This window comes from Serinus canaria, chromosome 19 (assembly GCF_022539315.1).
Source record: "Serinus canaria isolate serCan28SL12 chromosome 19, serCan2020, whole genome shotgun sequence".
NCBI classification, from domain to species: Eukaryota; Metazoa; Chordata; class Aves; order Passeriformes; family Fringillidae; genus Serinus; species Serinus canaria.
This window is the reverse complement of record NC_066332.1, coordinates 10,737,610-10,753,556: the sequence shown is the minus strand read 5'-3', so window position 1 is coordinate 10,753,556 and position 15,947 is coordinate 10,737,610. Positions and strand designations below refer to the sequence as shown.

The following is a 15,947-nucleotide window of genomic DNA, read 5'->3' as shown; positions in this document are numbered from 1 at the left end:
TTACCATAATATATCCCTAGTCATCAATTTAATCTCTTGAGGCTGCAGGTTGCTTCCTGTGGAGCATCTCCCACAAAACTCTACCAGCTTGTTTCAGTAATTTAAGCTCTTGTCCAAAAATTCTACAGGAGCAAATCACTGCAAAAAGCACAGAAGCACAGTCACCTCCTCAGTGACAAGGGTTCAAAGGTGTTCGGCGCCTGGATACATGCCCACATTGTGTCTCTCCCAAGATATTCCACCATCCTAAAACACTCTGTCCTCAGCTGTGTCTCTCTGGGCAGGAGACACAGGCTGGGAGGCAAGCATTCCCTGAACTGTGCCCTCTGTTGGCCAGACACTCCTTTGTGGATGAAGGGAAAGGATGGGAATCCAAACCCCGTGTTTATGTTTGCTCAGAGAGCTAACATGGCTTCGAGGAACAGAGAACAGAGCTTGTGCTCATCTCCTTTTGCAGAAAGGATTCTGCATTGCCACCTTTCTACCTGGAACAAATTTATCCACAAAATTACTGTTTGGATTATATCCTTCCCTATTTAGATTATACCCCTTCCCATCCTTGGACGTGTCCAAGGCCAGGCCAGAAGGAGCAACCCAGTCTACTCGAAGGTATCCCATGGCAGGGGGTAGGATGAGATGGGCTTTAAGATCTCCTCCAACGCATCCCATTCCATGATTCTGTGATTCTATATGTAGGAATTACTTAAAAACAAGAACTTTGCAAACTAGTATATTAAACTGGAGCGAAATCTTTTTGCTTGATCAAAGACCTACAAAGATACTTAACACTAAAGTCATGCTCAAATTAAGCGTCAAAAGTGCTTTCAAACACTTAAGCAGGTTTTTCCTTTTCCCAGAGTGTTTCCTGGATCAGTTGCTACCAATAGGAGCTGCTTCCTCCTGCCCCAGATCTGCTCAGTCCTGTCTGATCACTAAAGGATGCAATGAATACTCACACAGTTTCACTGAGACTCTGGTTGGACCAAAGTGCTGAATGTCTTGAGAGAGAATGGAAAAAGAGATAGGAAGAAGAAACCTCTGGAAAGGGGGGAGCAGCTGGTGGTTACCTCCACATCTGTGTTCGGAGAGTTCTCCTTCGGATTGTAGTCAAAGACAGCCACCATCCTGCGAGGAGTCAGCAGCTCTGCTTCAATGTCTTTATGTTTCTGCCCTGCAGGAGAAAAATAGAATATTCTTAGATGGAAATACTAGGACAAAATCCCAAATCACAGCAACTCCTTCACCATTCTTCTAGTGGTCTGAACAAAAAGAATACTGGGGGGAACTGAGCGGAGTGAGACTTTGGAGGCATTTGGTAAAGCAGTTTTCTGGTCTTCTTCATTACCTTATAAGCACAAAAGTGGGGACATCCCCCCCATTCCCTCATCCTGGTGCTCTGTTTATATGTACAGGAATGTTTGATTTTACTTTTCCTATTTACTCACACACACACACACAGAGAACAGCTGTCTCTTTAGAGTGTCTTGAAAGGACATGTCTCCTCCCACTACACAATGTTCTGCTATTAAGCTACAAAATTTATCCTCCAAGAGCCAGGGACCAGCACACAGGAAAGTCCAGGCCTTGCCATCCACAATCTCCTGCCTGCTCAAAACCATTACCTACAGACCTGCCCTGAGCCTACAAAAGCCAAGCCTGGTGCTACAGAAAACACACATTCATGGATTTAAACCCTCCTTTGGGTCAGCACTGAATGGGTTGGCAAAGGGTTTGCACACGCGGCCTCTGAATATCAACAAATGATGCACCTCAGCAGAGGGAGCAACCTCTCTCTCAGGGTCCCTTGGATCATAAGGACCACAGCATGTGATGAGTGAGAGACTGCACTGCTCCTCCCACAGCAAAACAACTGGTGCACTCCCCCTGCAAGCACCTCCTGCTCACCCAAACCGTTCTGTACCCACCACTAAACAAAAAGAACTAAAACCTTTTGTTACAGTGCTTAGAAGCAGCACCACAGTGTGTCACACTGGCCCTTGACACAAAACATGTCTGTAATTTGATCATGCATAACCTACTCCCCAGTAAAAGCACTTCTCACCTGGCTGAGACTTGCACTCCTGTTTCTCCAGCCCTGCTGGGGGAAGAAAATGCCTCATCAGTAAGAGCTCATCTCCAACAGTGACCACATGACACAACTGATAAACAGTAAAAACATCATCAAGACAGCAAGCAACAGAAGCAAACTGTTCATGCAACTCAGAGTCTACACCAGTAACCAGGACTCAGGAACATAGAAGCACAGGTCAACCTCCAAACTATAAAAGACATCACTGTTAAAAACCTAACACGAGCACAGGGATGGGCTCTCTTTCCACTTCCTAGCAGTCATATAAACATCTGAGGGTCCTGAAAGCAAATAGTAAAAGTTCAATGCAGTCTGTAATCCTATAGCAACAACCAAAGAGGAAGCAGTGGGTGACACAGACCTTTCTTGGAGCGTCTGGGTTTTGGAGGTGGGACGGTTTGGCGGCGTGGAGGTGGAGAAAATGCGCCATTTCCTTAATAAAAACACCAAAAAAGCAAATAAATAGACATAAGAAACAGACAGGGAATGGAAAGTGAGAAGCATCTTGAATAGTGAACAAAGGACAGAGATGACATGCCTCCCCTGGGAGGCTGACAACAGGATTTCTGTGGGCAAAGCCCTCTGGGCCTCATATGTGGACTCAGATGAGCTGTGATCCACATCCCAAATACACAGAGAAATCCACACTGTACTTACACCTTTTAGGCACTCCACAGCTCAGAGCAGACAGACTTTGCTGCTCCTTGGCTTTCAGAAGCAGCACCATAAAGACAAAATAAAACCTTGTACCATTAACACCTAGCTAAAGCCTCTGCATTGAGCAGGATCAGGACTGGATGAAATCCCAAATGAACCTGAGGAGTGCCCAGACCAACCCCTCCTAGGCATTTCCTTAGTTACAAGGCTGTGACAGAAGTTTACGGCAGGAGGGAAACAGCAGAGGTACAGCCAGCCTGACTGCTAAGGAATCAAAAAATCACTACAGTTAGAAAAAGACCATCAGGTCCAACCTGCTCCAGCTGCCCCCTCCTGTCAAGGAGTTCGGCAGAGTCAGAAGGTCCCCTCTGAGCCCATTTTCTCCCACCTGATCCCCTTTCTCAGCTCCCTCAGCTGCTCCTGGGGCTCTCTGTTCCCTTCCCTGGACATGCTCCAGCCCCTCAGTGTCCTTACCAAGAGGGACCCAGAACTGCCCCTAGGATTTGAGGTGTGTCTCCACCAGTGCCAAACCTCCAGTCCCAGCCTGCACACACACCTTATTGACTACCATCACCTTCCTCAAAACTTTCAAACCCGTCTAATATTTAATGAAGTCTCAGAGCTATTAAAATCCTTTACTCTTCCAAGACTATGCAGTGGGACAAGGCAGAGTATCTCTTGTGTATCCATTCATCCAGCCATCTCTGGCATACACACAAGAGAAAGAGTATGGATGTGAAAAACACCTTACTCAAATCTCCTCAGACATGGGAGAGACTGAATATGTCTGTCCTTTAAAAACATATTCAAGAAATCACACAGTGAAAACATCAGGCTCCTTCACTCCCTGTGCCCCTCAGGATCAAGTTTCAAGGGCTAACAATTAGGAGCTGAGCATTATCAGTCCCTCAGAATAATAGAATGGTTTGGGTGAGAAAGGACCTTAAAGGTCCATTAGAGTCTCCCTCCACAAAAAAAAAAAAAAAAAAAAAAAATTGGATATATCTTTTTTTTTTTTCTTGAGTTTTCTTATTTTTAAGTTGATTTGGGATTTTTTCCCAGTTCAGGCAATGTCAGGGCTTACCTTTGCCACGACCAACCCTTGTGTTGTTTTTCATTGCTGAACTGGCAGGGAAACAGGCACCAGCCAAACCAGGAATAACCTGGTGTTTTAACAAGTGAAGCAGATCCAACAATTGGCACTGGCAACAGAGGGTGCACAGAGGAGTGCAGGATTAGAGGTGGAAGGCATGAGGGAGAGGCACAGGGACACCAGTATTCACAGCAGGGGCAGCTCACAGCCACCAAGCCTGACTCAGCCTGAGCTGCGCTGGCTGCACATCCCAGGGCTGCTCCATCTCCTCTCTGAGTACATGAGAGGGAAGGAACAGGAAAGCCTCTGCAGTGTACAAGGCACTGACCGCATACTTCAGGGAGTAAGCAAGAAGGAACCCAACCAGCAGATCTGCTCCTTGTACACTCCTGTCTGCCTACCTTGTTGTTTCACACCTTTCCTCCCCCTTTCACACTTCCATTCCCAAGTCACAGATTCTCTCACCCAAGAGCAGAGTCATCCCAAGAGTTCAGTTCACAGGCTTTCAAAACAAAGGAGGGAACACAGTGAAAACTCTCTTGTTCACATACTTCAGCTGCTCTTCAAATGCTTCTGTTTCCCTGTCCCTAACAAGGTTCAGCCTCACTTTGTGCTGAATTCACACACCTCAAGCCCAGGAGCAGCTGCAAATGTTGCAGTGGAGTCAGGGATGAACGGAGAGCTTGGAACACCCACATCCAGCCAGATGCCCCTGCTAAGGAGCAGCCACTAAATCAGGCTGCAGATCCAGGGACAGCCCTCCAGATGGGTTTGGTGGCTGCACTGACCACACACGATAGCAGGACTGAGCTTCCAACATTCCAGCAAAGAGCCACAGCAGCAGGGCACACACACACACACACACACACCCCACCACACAGTACCTGGGTTCTCCATGTTGGCAGACAGGAACCCCTGCTTTAGGAGTTGCTGCTTGAGCTCACTACTCTCCACAGGGACTTCTGACACCATGTTGCATGGAATGTATCCCTCCCTTCCAGCACATTCCCCCCTGTAAAAGCCATCAGCATCCTTGTCTCCACAAACCTGCAAAGGGAAAGAGACTCTTTATGCTGCAGGAACTGAGCTGCACAGAGAAAGAATCATGGAATATCCTGAGTTGGAAGGGACCCCCAAGGATCATCCAGTCCAGCCCCTGCTCCCTGTACAGACACCCCAACAATCCCACCCTGAGCATCCCCCTGGAGCTCTGGCAGCCTCAGGGCTGTGCCCGTTCCCTGGGGAGCCTGGCAGTGTCCAGCATCCTCTGGGGGAAGAACCTGTCCCTGATATCCAACCTGAGCCTGCCCTGGCACACCTCCAGGAATTCCACAGCATCACCAGAGAGAAGGTATGAGCATCTGCCCCTCTACTTCCCTCGTGAGGAAACTGCAGAACTCCCAAGGTTTATGCTCCCCTGGAACAGACAGGTCCATACAGTAGGAGATGTTCACGAAGTTCTTACTTTCAGGATCTGCCCCTCCTTAAATGGGAGCTCCTCTTCTGCTGCATCAGGGTTAGGGGACATGGAGACAGGATCGTAGTCAAAGAGAGCCACAAAGATCCGAATGCCATCATCTTTGCCAGAGCTCTCAAGAGCAGTGCTCCTTGGAAGGCCTGTGCACAGGAAGAACACAGCAGAGAGAATGTCAGCCCTGCCCCAGCACTGCATGGGCCAGGCACTGCCTGCCAGCCTCTCCCCAGCCATTACCAGGAGCTTCCATCTCTCCTGCGGCCCACCTCTCTCCCCATTCCTGCTCACCTGGACTAGAGAGCATCAGTTTCTGCATTTGGCTTCTCCTTTCACTCCTGCTCCGTCTCCTGCTAGGAGCCTGCCAGGCTGTGCCGGGCGGCTCCAGGCCCCTGGAATCTTTATGACTGGATGCCTGCAATTGGAACCAGCAGAGAATTAGTAGCAGCCTCTGCCTTCCAACTCCCTGAACAGTGCTCAGCCCAAACGCACTCCACAAAGAGCAGTGCATCCAAATGCAACATTCCTCTTCAGGGATACTCTAGAGCTGGAAAGACCAAGGGAGTTTGAAAACAGAACTGAGGACAGGCAGGCACTCTGCCAGGCACCAATGACGATCCCCTTGGTGAGGGTGAAGATGCAGGAAAGGGCATTTCGAGGGGAGGCAATGACATTACAGTCAGCATCTACACAAAGCTTTCACCAATCAGCTTATTGCACCAGGGATTTTCACTTGGGTCCCACAGCCTCCTGCCATGGGGAGAAAGAACCAGTGTGAAAAGGAATACTGCATCGGTGACACTTGGTCAGGGAGCAGGAAAAGCAGAAGCAGCTACTACAAGAAAAGCCACGGAGCAGCACAGAACTACAGAATCTCTCAGATATTCTTCCAGACAATCCTAGAGGAGGGTCCTTTTCCTGGACAACACTGAACAAAGCAAGATACAGGCAGGCCAGGGAAGCAGAGGGAAGCCAGCACCACTGCAAGCTGCTTCAAAGCCAGAATAGGAAAAGTCACCCAACCCTTTTGTGCAAGGAGGTGCTACGTATCCCCTTCGAAGAATGTTCGAGCCTCCTTCTCCAGCCAGGTGACTTACAGTCCAGCTCCCAGCCCTGCTCCTCAGAACTGCTCTCACACCTTGGGGCTTCCTTCTCCTGGCAGAAGAATCGTAGGTGCCGGTTTGGAGACCCAGCCCACTCCATACCCTGCTCTTCCATCATCTCCAGCCTGGTCAGGTCCCTTCTGCCACCCAGGTGGGCAACTTCAGACTGACTGGAGCGATCACTCCAGTCCCCCTGGCAGCTCTGGGACCTCTCTGGCCACAGCCTGCTCTCCAGGGAGGATGCACAGGTTGAATCCTGATCCTCTTCGGAGTCATACTCGATGTCTATTTCCAGGCTCCTGGGGCTGAGGCGGTGTGTTGCTATCACGGCTGGTTCTGCCCCCCCTGATCCCACTGCTCTTGGGGCTTTTTTCTGTAAGGTGCTTTGTCTAGCCCGGCTGTACAAATCCAACCCATCCTTCCCAAAAGCACTGCTGACAACATTCAGCTCCTCCCTGAGACTGGGAGCTCTGTATAAGCCGCTCCCCATCTGGCTGCAGTTGCCCAGCAGACGACTGCAGTGCTCTGTTAGATCACTCTGTCTCTTCCTACTTATCTCAGGCCGACTCCGGATCTTCTCCCGATAATTATTTCCCTTCCTCTTGTTCCAAGAAGGACTTGTCCCACTCCCAGACTTTGGATCATTCTCCTGGTTGCCCCGGTTCCAGTGTGCCTTTTTTTGACTGCAAGACAGCTGGCCAAAGTCAGGACTTGCACGGTCAGCCTCCGCACTGCTCTCCTTAGCACTGTGCTCCCCCTGAGGAGTCTGAGCAGAGACATCCACGGAGGTGTTACTCCCATCTTCTTTTAGAAATGGCTCCTTGCTGTTGGGTGGTTTGTCTGTTCTTCCTGAATGGTAGGTTTGTGTTTCCAAGGAGTTTTGAGGGTCTGTCTTTTCTTCTATAACACCCTTCTCATCCTCATCTTCATCCTCATCCTCAGTCACTTCAGGGATGCTGAACAACTTCTTGCTGTGGTTCTTCTGAAGCGGGAGCTCCAGGATCCTCTCCAGAATCTCCTCATCGCTGTCAGTATCACAAAGATCCATCTGTACCCAGACCCCGAGAAAAGCCACAGCCAGGACAAGCAAAGGAAAAAAGAGAGGAAATAAACATTAAAACAAGAGGCAAAGTGACCCTGATTCCCTCCCAGCAGAGCAGGATGGAGCTGTGGCTGCAGCAAAGCAAGGGGAGGGGGCAGAGGGAGCAATGGATCTTCTGGCAAAAGCAATTGGATGAACCAGCAATGCGTCAGGAAGCGAGGAAGGCAAATGCATGGAAGAGCTCCCTCCCAGCCTCTCCTGTACAGGCACAGCTACCTGCAGCACCTCTCATGCTACCACAGCAATGATTCCTCTTGGCTTGATACCCTTGGGATGGGAGGAGAGGCACCGTCCCTCCACAGCAGAGCTGAGTGGGCTCTTTTGTCCACAGGACTCACCCACAGAGCCATGAGTCCCCCTTAGCTATGTCCTTTCCCTGGAGCACAGGGAATGGCCCTGTGCTGCAGGATACCCCTTGGAGATGTTGCTGCCTGGGCCCTTCCCATCTCCTAGCAAAGTGCAGCCCTACTGCAGATTCCTGTCTGCAAATCCAGGAGCAGAGTTCCCACAAAAACAAAGGAAAACCCTTTACCTGAAAGGGCCACACAGACATGAGTTTCACTTGCAGATGTGTGAGAGCCTACCAGGTTACAGAAAATTTTGGGGATAACACTGCTGAATTTTAAAATTTGTTGTGGACCAACTGTAGAATTTATGGGTTTATTTCTTATCACATTAACAGTAACATAAGAGGTAAAATCCTCAGGTGCACAGCGTCATTTTGGTATGAAGATACCTCTGGAGGTCTCTTGTTCAACTTCCCTGACAAGTTATATTATTAATGCACTTCTGAAGGCACTTACAAATAGATTACAAAGCATGTGTAGCTACTTTAAACTACAGCCATATGCAGATCTGTTCAGATAATTAAAAACTGAATCAGAGTGGGCAAGAAACAAAGGCAGTTGCAAGCTGTCTACTGATAGTTCCAACCTCTACAGCTTTTTCCAAGTAAAACTTGGCCGTGAATTATATTTAGAATAGGTTGAAGGGGCCTCCAGAGGTCTCCACTTCAGTCTCCTAATTACAGCAGGACTGTTGCCAAAATAAATCCATGTCTTTGCTTAGATGAGGTTTGAAAACACCAAAGAATGGAGATCCTGAACCCTCTGGGGACCGGTCTCAAGGCTGCACTGTCCTCCTGGGTAAGAGGTATGAATGCATCTCCAACAGGAACTTCCCAAACAGCAGCTCATGACTTCTGCCTCTTTTAATGTACTATCTCCCAGAAACAAGACTACTTTGGCTCTCATCCTTTTAACCATCAGACAAATAGGCAGTTACAAATCTCCCACTCAACTCCTCTAGACCAAAAACCCCTCAGTTTTCTCAAACTCTCCTTACAGAACACATGCTCAAGGCTCCTGACTTATTAGCACCAATTAGGATTATGGAGAATTCATAAATACAAAAAAAGTTCAGTAAGACTTCTTTTAGCTGTTTGCAAAGTTGTGGCTTCTGTTTTTGAGTTTTAATATAATAAATGGTTTCAGTGATTAAACAACTTGTTTGAGGATAAACATTTTAAAAGCACCACCCCTCTGTGTTTTCATCCTCTGGATCCTGGAAGAGTTGGCTCAGGAATCTTGAGGTAACAGAAAATGTAGTTAAATATGCAGAATCCTAGAAAACAGCCAGTCCAATCCCCTTCAATCCATAAGGCAGTAATGGGAGTTCTGTGCCCTAAAGCTTCCTGCCCCTCAAATCCTCTCCCAATATTGTCACCCTCAGTCTGTTACTGCCAGCACAGAAAACAATCACTTTATCCAACTGGTCAAGAAACACCAGTTTGTTCAGTTCAACAGGACATGAGCAGGATTTTGATGTTTCTTTTCAGGAAAAAACCCAACCAAATAAAAACACTAGGTAAATGAAACACCCAGGGGGGAAAAAAAGAAAAAAGACAAAGAATAGCATTCTTGATTGCTCTTATTTCTCCCTTCTCTTTTGAGGAAACTTTTTTTTCTTCCATTTTTTTTTTCCAGTCCAATCCCAACAACTGGAAGCCCTTCCAAAACCTTCAGAGGCAGCCCCAGCCCCTCCAGCCACCAGGCTCTCCTGAGGCTCCTGATGTGCTGCACTGCAGGTCTAATCCCTCACCTAGGAAGCAGAAGACCCTTCACAAGGAGAAAAGGAAATATACTCCAGAGTCACTACATTGTCTGCTACCATTTAGTGCTCACCAGCCCCATCCCTACAGACCAGCAGCCACACAGGGGACCATCAACTACAGATGTTCTTCAGTTACATGAAAAATTAAAGAGAGGGTGCTTTCTTGCCATCCAGGCATATTACACTTCCTGCAAAGCTTTTTAATTTTCCAGTCTTTCACCCTCAGTGCCTTCCCTCATGGATATTCATCCCAACTGCTGTAATCTGTATGGTTCCACACCAATCCCAGGCCATGCAGTTGGATTCACATTCCCACAGGTGCATTCAGACCAGATTTAACTCTTTGAGCATGAATTAGGCTGGTCACTTACAGCTCACCTAAGGCAGGATTTCATCCCTTGCAGCATTTGAACTACGAAGCCACAACTCTCCTCCTACGTGCCATCCCTGGCAACAGAAAGCATCAAGGCCTAAGCCAAATAATCACAGAATCAGGGAATATCCTGAGCTGGAAGGGATGCACAAGGATCAAGGCCAACTCCTGGTCCTGCATAGGACACCCCAACAATCACACCCTGTGCTTTAGAGCGTTGACTGTTCCCTGTTTACTGTCTGCATTAAGAACTCAATCACCCTCCATCGATTTTAAACACCACATCACACTGTGTGTTTTTCCAACTAATTAAACCCTGGCTCCATTTATTACAAACAAACAAACACCCTTCCCTCTCCTAAAGAACCTGTGTTTTTACTATCTTGAGCCAACAGTGGGAGTAAAAGCAGAGCAGCAGGACTTTAGGAAAGGCTCAGCCCAGCCCCTCCTCCTGTGAGTTGATGGCATGGGATGGCTGCACTGGCGCTCCCCACAAGCAGCACTCAGAACAAGTTACCTTTTCCCCATTCTCCTGGGAACACGGCTCTCTCTGGTCCCATTTCTTCTCTTCCAGAACTTCTGGAGACAGCTCATCTTCTTCCTCCTCTTCCAAAATATCTGAAAGGTCAGAACTCCGGTTGTGCTCAGTGAAAAGAGTCAACTGTCGGTGGCCCATTTCCGACAGTTTTTCTTCTTGCTGTTGAAAAGCAAAACACACATTCTCAGCTCTCCCAGACTCTATTTCAGCAACAAAGGAGCATTTTTCCTTTCTCTGAGCACATACACAGCTCAGGTGTGGTAGGAAAGGAAGCAGGCAGCACCCAAGGGAGTGAATGGCACATACAGACACACAAAACCATCAGCCTCACTTCACAGCCTGCAGAACAGCACTGTCTAAGGCTGGAAAACTCAGGAGGTTAAGTACAGTTCACATCCCTCCATGGACACACACATTCAGCCAAGGTTAAACAAACCTCTCTTTTCATTCTGGACATTTCTTTCATCACCTCCTTGCCAGGAGACAACCTCAGGAAGTCCATGCAGCTGCTCCCACTAGTGTTTCCATCTTGGAAGGTGTCCTGCATCCCCCCATCCTGGCTGGGGGAGGACAGAGGCTCAGGGCTCAGGTGCTTCTCTGCCTCTCTCTCCATGACAGCACTGGGACCTTTGGGTGCCTCCTGCAAAGAGCACACATGGCAGGTTTCTGTTTGGAGCTTCACCCTGCTGTCCGTCAGGCTTCCCAGCTCTGGTGCTTTGGTTCTTGGTTGCTCCGTCTGGGAAACAAACCAACAGTGAAATCAATAGGAGGTGTCTCAGACTACTTATGCACCAAAATGGAGTCTTATCACCCCAAACTCTTTGACCCTCTGACACGTTCTTTGCTCTAGGCATACGAGTATTTTGGCAGGCAACTTGCAGCTGGGAATCTTGGCCAGCCCTGGAACAAAGCCCTCCCTGTCCTCAGGTCCCAGGAGACACACGGTGTCCCCAGTGCTCAGCAAAGGCCCACAAGGGCATGGACAGTATCAAGTTTCAGGGCTGCAAGAAGAGCCCAAACTATACAACAAGGTTATTTCCCACTGTCATCTGCCAAAGGAATCACGCAGCACATGGGCTGAGCTGGAGATGAGGATACTACTCCAGGATTTCCTGGGGTGTGAAGAAAAGGAGAATTAATGAAGAACAATAAACACAGAGCGTGCAACAAGCTCCTGATTAGATCACCTAGTGAGAATGAAAGAGAATCTTCATCTGTATTCCAACCAGTCCAAGAAAACCTCTGGGAGATGGAGGAATGGAGCTCCAGAAACAAAAAGGGTAAGGCAGGTGGGCCTTATCAATCAGCTCTTTCTCTTACTCTAACCAAGGGAGCCTCCCTGCATTTTGCAATGGAGCACAACCTCGTCCTTATGTACCAGGCACTTTGAAAACACTGAAGGATCAGACCCCAGGAACATTGAGACATTGCAGCGCCAAGCTTCTCAATATCCCCTGGACAAAAGCCAGGCAAGTCCTGTCCTGATCTCACGTCTAATCTCACAGCTCAGATTTCCTGCTCTGATTCCCTTTGCTGACAGCCAAGTGAAGAGACACACCTCAAGAGAGAAGGATGATTTGCATCCTGGAAGCACTCATTTCACTTCTCTCCACTAAGGAGGCAAAGCAACCACCACAAGTGCAGCCATCTACACCAGACACCCGAATGTCCAGAGGCAACACCTCTGGGAACAGGTGAAGTGCAGTAAGAGTCTCACAGAAAAACAAGGAAATCTGGGCTGAAATGGAATCCTTGACTGAGACATCATTCTCACAGAAACCTTCTGGCACACCACAAACATCTGAAGCTGGGACAAATCCACCACGACACTCCTCATCCCTGGAAGTGTTCAAGGCCAGGTTGGATGAGGCTTGGAGCAGCCTGGCCTAGTGGAAGGTGTCCCTGTCATGCACCAGATGATCTTTAACGTGCCTTGAAACCCCAACTATTCCATGATTCTATGAAATGTGGGCAAATGAATCCAGCAGTTGACCCAAGGTACTGTGAGCTGCAAATGACCAGGCACTGACCACTGAAATTTTGGACTCAGCATCTCAGTTCTTCTGGGTATTGAGCTGGCCTTTGGGCTTGGGCCCACCACGCTGCTCTTGCTTCAGCAATTTTCAGAAGTCTCAGCATAACTCTGACTGTTCAAAAGGTCACACTGCCATGATTAATAAAGTTGTGCTAAATTTAACAGTTTGAAGCACTCCTATGAGTTCTGATGTCAAAAGTCAGAATGGGAAATAGACCTTTCCCTGATGTAATACATCCCACAACAGGAGGGCCCACTTCCCCACCGTCACAGAACAATAATTCACCATCATTATACAGCTCTCAGACATCCTCACCACTGTCCTAAAAGAACTCTGAAAGCACTAACCCACCCTACTAGGAGCATCACTGGGAATTTCACTCACCCACTGGGAACTCTAAATAGCCAGTGTTGGAACAGTTTGCCAGTTCTGCAGCCAAGGCTGCCTTGCTCTGCCATCCACTAAGGTGCTCTACGACTGTCTTGTACAAACCCACCAGGCTGGAGAAAGTCTCTTCAAGTCAGAGAGCACAGCAATGCCACACTAACATGGGAACATTCTTTTAACCTTTTAACTCTGCAAATTGTTCCTTTTCTCACTCTGTTCCTCATATGCTAGCAAACAGAATCAAGAGGTGAGCTGCATCTTTTAGGTACACAACAGCAGCCAAAACTCCTACAGTTTCCCACTGCTGGATGATGGCCCAGAGGCAATACTGTGTCACAGAAAGGTGCTCAGTGGCATCTTGTCCCACTCCCCAGAAAGGATACACTGCCCTCCCCTGCACACCTGGCACTGGGCAGGAGATGTATGCACCTACCTGCACCTCTGTCCCTTCACCTGGCTGTTGCATTCCCTGTTTCTGGGAAGACCCAGGCTCCGTGCCCTGCCCTGGTAGCACTGTGTCAGCCTGCTGGGGAGGCACACTCAGGCATTTCTTGTCTCCTTCAGTGTCTGACCCCTGTGGGGAAGTGCCTGGAGCCTGCACCCAGGAAGCACTAGGGGAGGGGAGGTGTGATGGGCAAGAGGCTTTTTCTGTCACAGGCCATGCTGAGCCAACAGGGCTGGAGGAGGGATCAGTCAATTTGGCATCTGAGCTCTCAGCAGGAATTTTCTGTCGGAGCGGGAGCATGTGCTGTGGGCTGCGGGTAGGCAGCAAGGCCCTGGGGGCCCCCCGGGGCAGTCTGGAGGGGACAGTGCACACAGGGGAAGTGCAGTGGGAGGACTGCAGCAGGACTGAAGAAATCTGGGCTGGAACTGAATCCACGGATTCCCCGTACTGAGACATCGTCCTCACAGAAACCTCACGGCACACCTGGAACATCTGAAGCTGGGACAAGTCCACGAGGACACTCCCAGCAGTTGGAGAAGTAACTTCTATCACCTGTAAACAAAAGAACAGGAAGGAATTATTTATTGTGCACAGCTCAGCCCTTCAATTTCCAACCTTTGGTTCAGATAGAACCCAAAGCTCTGGAGAGCAGCTGTGCAGAATTCCTACCCTTCTGCACACTATCTGGGAAGAATGAATGTTAAAGAGAAATTTGAGAATCTGAACAGTACACAAAATATGAATATATTCACTCCTACTTCAGATTTTAACCCTCCTTGTTTCCTAAGCCTTAAAGAGCTTTTCCCTTTTTTAAGCTGCTCTTTCAACTACCTTCCCAGACCTTCCTTTTTTTTACCTGTGAAGAGGAAAAAGCATTTCCGCAACAAAAGAGCAACTATCCAACACAGCATCATTCTGTTTTGCACTGTGCTCCTCAAACAACATAATGTGTGCATAAGACCACAGGACATTTTCAATACAGAATGTCCTTGGATGTTCTGTATCAGTAACAGTACTGAACAAACAGAACCCTGGGGTGTTTGTATGTTAAAATGATGGATGGTTTGGGTTGGAAGGGACCTTAGAAACCATCTCATTCCAGCCCCCACCATGGGCAGGGACACCTTCCACTTGGAGCACCCCAGGTTGCTCCAAGCCCCGTCCAACCTGGCCTTGGACACTGCCAGGGCTGGGGGAGCCAAAGCTTCTCTGAACAAATATGTGCCTGGGCCTCATTAACCTCACAGGGAACAACTTCTTCCCAGTATCCCACCTACCCCTCACTTCTGGCTGTGGGAAGCCATTCCCTGTGTCCTGTCCCTCCATCCCTTGTCCTCAGTCCCTCTCCAGCTCTCCTGAAGCCCTTTAGGCCCTGGAACAAGCTCTGAGATACCCCTGGAGCCTTCTCTTCTCCAGGTGAACACCCTCAGCTCTCTCAGCCTGGCTCCAGAGCAGAGGGGCTCCAACCTTTGAAGCATCTCCATGGCCTCATCTGACTCGCTCCAGCAGCTCCGCATCTCTCTGATGTTGGGGGCCCCAGAGCCGGAGGCAGCTCTGCAGGTGGGGTATCACCCAAGCATGGCAGAAGGGCAGATTCCCCTCCCTACTCTTCTGCCCATGCTGTGGAGATGCCAACTTTATGCTGGATCACTACACTTCTGTTCCCACGTGCACAAGAAAGCCCCAGCAGTGGCTGTATACTTGTCTTCGTGTTCTGTCCACACCCTGGGGACTGTTTGCCAGAGGATCAGGCCAGTGCCTGGGCTGAGCAGAGGAGGCTGTTTTGCTGCTAGAGGGTCCTGCCCCAGGAGCGCCTCCAAAATCCGGACAGATGTCCTTTGCAGTGTGCATTACACAGCCCAAGCAATGTCCCTTCTCTGATGTCACTCCTTTCTGGGCCAAGGACTGTCACTGCCTCTTCAGGACACCCTCCTGGATGCAGCTTTCCATGTCATAAGGTCTGATACTTCGTGTTCCCCCCACAATAGCCCCATCCCCCTGCACAGCCAGTACCTTCTGTCCATCCGCGTACACGGCATATCCAGTGACCCGCACCCCGTTGGAAGATCCTTCGGCATCAATGGTGACAGGTAACCAGCTGATAACCAGGATACCTGGGGACGGACCAGTTTCTACCTGGACATCCAAAGGAGCATCAGGTGTGCCTGTGAGAGACCAAACACAATTTCCTCTTGCTTATCTGGCTACAGCATAAAGCTCAACCCTGGTTAGAACCAAAGAGCAAACGCCCAACCAGACTTGCCCCTGCAGAACTGAACTACAACAGCCAGGCCAGTACTGGGAAATGTCAGACATAACCAGAGAAAATAAGGTGCTCTTGTTCTATGAAAGCTTTAATGCACAGAAAACAGAACTTTGAAAAAGTAGCTGAGGCCAAGATGCAGCAATCCTTGGAGCAAAGTCATGGTAAACCATCTCTTCCCTGCCCAACCAGCTGCTCCAACCAGCACAGAGGATGTCTTCCCAGAGCAAATGAAAGCAAAAAGGCTAATCAAATTTTAAAACAAAGTAAGAAAAACA

The 15,947-nt window shown here is 48.8% G+C and overlaps 1 protein-coding gene across 9 annotated transcripts in view; it reads right to left on the bottom strand.

Moving 5' to 3' along the window:
- The window catches only part of TSPOAP1 (TSPO associated protein 1), a 67,157-nt gene that overhangs the window by 10,256 nt on the left and 40,954 nt on the right, over positions 1-15,947 (bottom strand). For 4 of the 9 annotated variants that reach the window (XM_050981801.1, XM_018919266.3, XM_018919270.3 and 1 more), the window contains 11 exons: positions 15,420-15,571; positions 13,395-13,958; positions 10,975-11,274; positions 10,518-10,697; positions 6,334-7,461; positions 5,602-5,725; positions 5,305-5,456; positions 4,724-4,886; positions 2,451-2,522; positions 2,063-2,098; positions 1,068-1,171 (listed from right to left, as the gene is read on the bottom strand). In XM_050981801.1, coding sequence (XP_050837758.1) covers positions 1,068-1,171; positions 2,063-2,098; positions 2,451-2,522; positions 4,724-4,886; positions 5,305-5,456; positions 5,602-5,725; positions 6,334-7,461; positions 10,518-10,697; positions 10,975-11,274; positions 13,395-13,958; positions 15,420-15,571 — 2,975 coding nt within the window. Of the gene's footprint in view, positions 1-1,067; positions 1,172-2,062; positions 2,099-2,450; positions 2,523-4,723; positions 4,887-5,304; positions 5,457-5,601; positions 5,726-6,333; positions 7,462-10,517; positions 10,698-10,974; positions 11,275-13,394; positions 13,959-15,419; positions 15,572-15,947 lie in introns of those variants that run through there. The other 5 variants (XM_018919265.3, XM_018919261.3, XM_018919264.3 and 2 more) reach the window with 5 other exon arrangements.